This window comes from Morone saxatilis, unplaced genomic scaffold, assembly GCF_004916995.1.
Source record: "Morone saxatilis isolate NCDOM2014 unplaced genomic scaffold, NCSU_SB_2.0 Contig16, whole genome shotgun sequence".
NCBI lineage: Eukaryota > Metazoa > Chordata > Actinopteri > Moronidae > Morone > Morone saxatilis.
Genome location: NW_023339718.1, coordinates 26,288,654 through 26,294,498, shown reverse-complemented (window position 1 = coordinate 26,294,498; position 5,845 = coordinate 26,288,654). Strand labels below are relative to the sequence as shown.

Below are 5,845 nucleotides of genomic sequence, written 5' to 3'. Positions count from 1 at the left end.
AATGTGTTTTGTTTTAGTTTATGTCAATAAATCTCATTTTAGAGATCTCCTTTGTTATAACATGTTTTCAATTTGTTTACGGAGCACCCACTTGCCCGTTTCTGTTGGATTTATTCTTTTGGTTAAAAATCTCTGTGTTTAATAAATAACTTTATACTAACCAAAAACCAACTGGTTTTGTTGCTTCCCTTTCCCCTTCCGAGCCGGGTCGTAACATTCTGTAATGCTCTTTTGTCTTTTGTTTTTGTAATTCTTTCACCTCTTCTCCAAAGTGATGCAGTTGGATCAAATGGTCTTTCCTGATGTAACTACTGGATACCTGCTGCACAGGTTGTGTTTTAATGTGAAGCCACTAAAGCCACAGTGTGGCTGCCCCACTGTGGAAACACCAAGGAACACTAAACAGCCAGACTGCCAGCAGTGAAAAAAGGATTCATTTGGTTAATTCAAGTAAAGGAGCAGTATAATAATGGAATACTCATTTGCGAATAAATCAAATCATTAATCAAAAATGTAAAATATAAGTATCACCAACCAATTTATAATCAGCGGCATAAAAGGTATCATTATGCTAAATAAGATCCTGTCAGTCTTTATTACTAGAATATTATTACTATTCAAGTTTTAATTTCCATAAATACATTTTGCATGCTGTTTGGAAATTGGGTATTTATTCATCATATTTTATCATTTATTTGAATTATTGAATTTTGTAAACATAAGGCTTATAGGCTGTTTATACATTTTATGTTACACGTTATGTGAAATATTGACATGTAAAGTAACTAGGATTATTGGGGGCCCTAGTTGCGGCTGTGGCTCAGAGGCAGAGCGGGTCGTCCCCCAATCGGATTGTTTTGTTCGATCCGGCTCCTCCTGCCCGTGTCGAAGTAGGTCCTTGAGCAAGATACATGAACCCAAATTGCTCCAATGCAACAGCATCGGTGTGTGAATGTGTATGATGAGTAGTTTTGTTCGATGGATCTTTGCCATCACTTGAGTGAATGTGTGTGAAAGGGTGAATGTGCACGTAGTGTAAAAGCGCTTTGGAGCTGGTCAGAATACTAGAAAGGCGCTATAACAAGTACAGGATCCATTTACTATTTACACTTATGATTACTATTCACTGCTTTATGACCATCATTAATTCATTTCAATTAATTTTTTTCTTTTCGCCTTTCTATACACTAAGATCACCTCATTATCCAGCCCCATTCAGTGTTTCCTTTTTTCATTGATTTTGTATATTTCTGTGCTTTTATTTGGAAATTGTAAATGGTTAGTCTGGAATTTGTATTTGCACCTCCTTTATTTTATTTTTCTACCTTTTAGTTATAATTCATTATATCCTTTTTCATATGTAATGTATGTAAAGTATAATTTACTGTGGTATTTACTATAGTATATTAAGACTACGCATACATAAGATCTACACCAATCAGCAATAACATTGTGACCCCTGTGTACCCTGGTGGTCAGAATGATTGTGCAGCCCCATACAACAAACTGCTCTGCCTGATGTGTTCTGACCCCCTTTTCAAATTCAAATGGCTTTATTGGCATGAGGTAACAACTGTACTATTGCAAGCAAGCGTTTGGAATTAAAATAATAATAATACATAAAGGAAACAATATTTATAATAAATTAATTATAATCTATACTGTTGGTAATACTGTAATATGATTGATCAATCAACGTCACAATCATCAATCTCAGTCAATAAGTAATTAAATTACAATGAATGATCAGGTAATCAATGAATCAATCAGTTTGTGGATCAACTAAAAATGTCAATTAAAACAAGTAGTAAGCATGTGTGTTAGAAATGAAATAATGTTAAAATAATTAAATAAATAAAATAGTAAGCATGTGTGTGTTATAAATAAATTAAATAAATAAAATAAAAAATAAAAATAAACATTAAATAATATATTAAAATTAAATAAACTTGAGGAGACAAAAAACCCTCTCTTGATACTACAAAACACAAAGAGCACAGCACCCCTAAACCTAGTGAAACTAACATAGAGGAAACTACAGGAATGAATTTCCCCTGAGGACCAATTAAAGGTTTATCTTTAACTGTAAAAATACATCATCATTTATTTGTTGAATTTGAATCTACAAAGCAACATAAAAAAAAATTATAATATTTTCCTCTGAGATGGAGTAGAAGCAAAAAAAATTGTACTGAAGTACAGTCCTTACTTTCCACCTCTAACTTAATGTTTGAAAAGCTGTGACTTCTGGAAAGCAGAGTCATTTATTTGTGGACTTCCTTCTCTGAAAGATTCCTTGTAAAGTGAGGTCAATGGTAAGTCTGAAAAGATCCCATTCCAAACTTGACAGTAATTCTATTAGAGGATAAATAACTTCCTACAGCACAGTATGATGTTACTATAACTTTACCTGGTACAGAAACCTTAACCTCTATTGTTACCACTCAAATAATACAGGATTTCACAGTCATGGAGTGCTAGAATAGGCTTCATTTCCAGTCAAGGAACAGGACAAGGACAACAGAGGGCCAGAAATTAGTTTTCTACATTTTTCTCTAATTCACGGTTTACCTGACTTGATGTGAATGACTGCAGTAAATCCTCAAACAAGAAATTAAATCAAGATAAACTAGTTAATAATAATAATAATGAATAATAATAACTGAGAATTAGATAAAATCTATCCTGATGGGGCTATCAGGTCAAACGGGCTGAATGAAATCACCTGTGACTCATGTATGTTGTAATTGTCCTGCGTACGTGCCACATGGACAGGTGAATTCCTGTGTGGGTCCTGTGTAGGGAATGTGGATCGAGGACTTCCTTGTAGCAGCAGGGTGGAGACTCATGTAAGAGGCTGGTTTCACTCACTGTCACTTCCCCGGTGGCACAGTGTGGACGGCAGCAGCAATCACAGTCAGACTCTGACTGAACTCTCAACAGCCTTTCATTCAGGAACAAAAGGTAAGCAGTGTGAATGCTGAGGATTTATAAAGCTCCTCTGATAAAGTGTTTGAACTAAGCTGATGCTAGTGCAGATAGGCACTGGCTAAGGTACAAGGAAGTATTCCAGTAAAATTGTGCAGAATGTTACTGATTAACATCAGTGCAGTTTCTCTGTAGGTTTCCCATGTATTTTTCCTTATTATTGCATTCTAGTTTCTGAAATGATTTTTCTATTAATTTTAGATAGTTTACAGGTAAGCTTTGGTGTAGGAATGAGTGTTTTTTTCTTTGATCAAGATTAGATAGCCTGCTCTCTACCTCACTTTCCTTTGTCCCCCGATCTCTTACATCTTTCTTTGAGGGATTTTTCCACCTTCTCTGTCAAACTGTTTAATTTTCTGGACTTGTATTAAGACATAGACACAAAAAGTAGTTCAGTGGACCTTTTGTCACCACTTGGTGGTGCAACTGCATGGTTGCAAGAAACAATTGACACAAAGAACCTGGAAAAAAAAATAATTTAAGTAGCCTAATCAACTTAAAAACTTGTGTTTATGCTATCAATAATTAAGTAAGTAGTAATTAAAAATACCTTTGATTGTGGAGGAAAAGCTAATTTCAGTTACTCAATGTCGTACATTTGATGAACATAATTTTATTAGAACTTGCCATAACTCAAAAAGATTGATGCAAACTGCTGCGTTATTATTATTTTTTAGACATTTGTTTTTAGAGTGTATATACAATAATATGCTTCAAACAATAATGTGTGTCTGATATGTTTTTTCCACAAAAAAGTACAATTTCCATATAATAGTCTTAAACTCCACATGCAAGGAAATCACAGTGTTATTTGCTTCCACATATATACATATTTGCTGTTTAAAAACAGCCAGGGAGGGACTAGTCACGGTAGCCAATAGTGACAGTTAGCTTCTTCTAGCAAGAGATCCATCTCCATAAACCACCTCGGTACCGCTGTCGTCAAACTGGCCACCGTTTGTCTCTGAGGTTGTGTTCACTGGGAGGCTGCTGAGCCCCGTTCCATGGCACACTAACAGCACGCTAACAGCAGCTTTAGCAGCTACTTCTGACATTTTACTTTTACAAAAGTAAGATTATGAATGCTGGACTTTTATCTATACTGGAGATAATTATTGTTATGTTTTAATTCTGGTACTTAATTCCAGTAATGCATGCAGAATACCTCTTCCACCATGCAAGCACTGATACATGAGATAGAATATAACTGTATATCTAACATCTTTTTCTGATTTGGTGTCTATTATACATTTCTTAGAAGTGCCAGACAAACTCAGTAATGCATATATATAACAAACCAGCCCATATTTATCAACCATCTAAGAATTACTTAACAAAGGTCTATAGAGCCAATTTACATGAAGAAATGAAATAAAATGAAGTTTGAAAAATACAATTAAAAAAACTTTTACTAAAAATGTTGTAAAAGAGCAGCTTTACTTTTGTTGTTTCACCCTTGATAATATAAAAAAGTGGTGTTATATCCTATCAAATGTTCAAATCAAATGCAAATAATAGGCTAAACGATATTGCTTCAGGTATTTATGTCGATATTTTTTGCGCTAAAGCTTTTGCCAGTAGGAAGAAGAACATTATCTAGGATCTACTGTTAAACATTTGAGCTCTGTTAATTTCAAGAGCATTTTTAAGTCATAGCAAATCTGATAAATAGCTTTTACTCTTAAGGTTGTGAATAAAGGTGAAAGATTTTTAATTGTATCTCTCACAAAAATCCACTATTAGCAATTATAAAATTACATAAATACAGGCCCAGATATTAAAATCATTTCAACAACCCTTAAAAAAGCCAAAGCAAAGAGCATCCTCCTCTGCTGTATGTTGATGGCTGTTATTCTTCACTTTTCCCTCCTCTTGTCTCAGGGGTCCAGGATGCTTTACACTGAGTTACTACAGTTGTGGAATGAGGCGGTGCAGGCTTTGGACGCCAAGGACTGGGAAGGAGCTCTGGCCAAACTGGAGCAGATCAGTGAACCCACGTCTCGCACTCTGTTCAACGCTGCCTCGGCTCACCTGGCTCTGGGACAGCTGGACCTGGCCCTGAAGGTCTGTGTGTTGTTGGTTGATGGGAGACACTGTCAATACTTGTGAAGTGATACAGACTGTCAGACATCACTATTTTTTTGTTAATTAAAACTTTCATTACAACCCAGAAAGTTGCTGGTGCACTGTGTGCATTGTCTAATAAAGGTGTATAAGTTATTACTAATGTAATGGCTTTATAAAGGGTTAATATATAATTAACTTGTGATTTATAGATTAGTTATAAGAAATTCAAGGTTACAACTCCCTCATGACACTTGCTATAGCTCTTTAGTTTATAAGAAAGGCCACTTTGATGAACTATTTGACTTGAAAATAGCAGCAGAGGATCTGGACTGAAATCCATTTATAGCAAAATTACAGCTGCATACTTGATGGATCACTGTAAGGTAATCAGTCAAAAAGTCCACAGTAGCGGTCTTGCTGATGAATTAAAAAGATGTAAATACAAAGTGTCAGCAAAAAGTAAACCAAAACTCTTCTTTTGAGCAATATATTAAAACTGTACCTTCTATTTTCCACTGCACATCAGTCTGGATGTCACCGCTGCTAAAAACAAAAAAAGGAAGCATATAGTAATGCTTCTATCTGTTTGTGTCCAACCTGAACTTGTTTTTTCCCCTCTGTGATGTCCAGGCTTTGGACTACACCATTGCCAAGGATGAACGTCTCGCTGTTGGCTTCTTCCAGAGAGCAGCAGTGATGATGCAGATTGACAGGTAGGGGGCAGAGTTATTAGAGGTTCTTATATAGTTGTTTTTATTTTATTTTCCAAATTAAGTCATGTAGACATCCC

At 35.3% G+C, this 5,845-nt stretch overlaps 1 protein-coding gene across 1 annotated transcript in view; it reads left to right on the top strand.

The window, feature by feature from the left end:
- Window positions 1-2,832: 2,832 nt before the first annotated feature.
- noxa1 (NADPH oxidase activator 1) overlaps window positions 2,833-5,845 on the top strand; it is a gene marked incomplete at its 3' end in the record, with an annotated part of 14,413 nt that continues 11,400 nt past the window's right edge. The window contains 3 exon segments of the mRNA XM_035658847.1: window positions 2,833-2,964; window positions 4,870-5,052; window positions 5,686-5,768. Of these exon segments, the coding sequence (XP_035514740.1) occupies window positions 4,879-5,052; window positions 5,686-5,768 (257 nt within the window).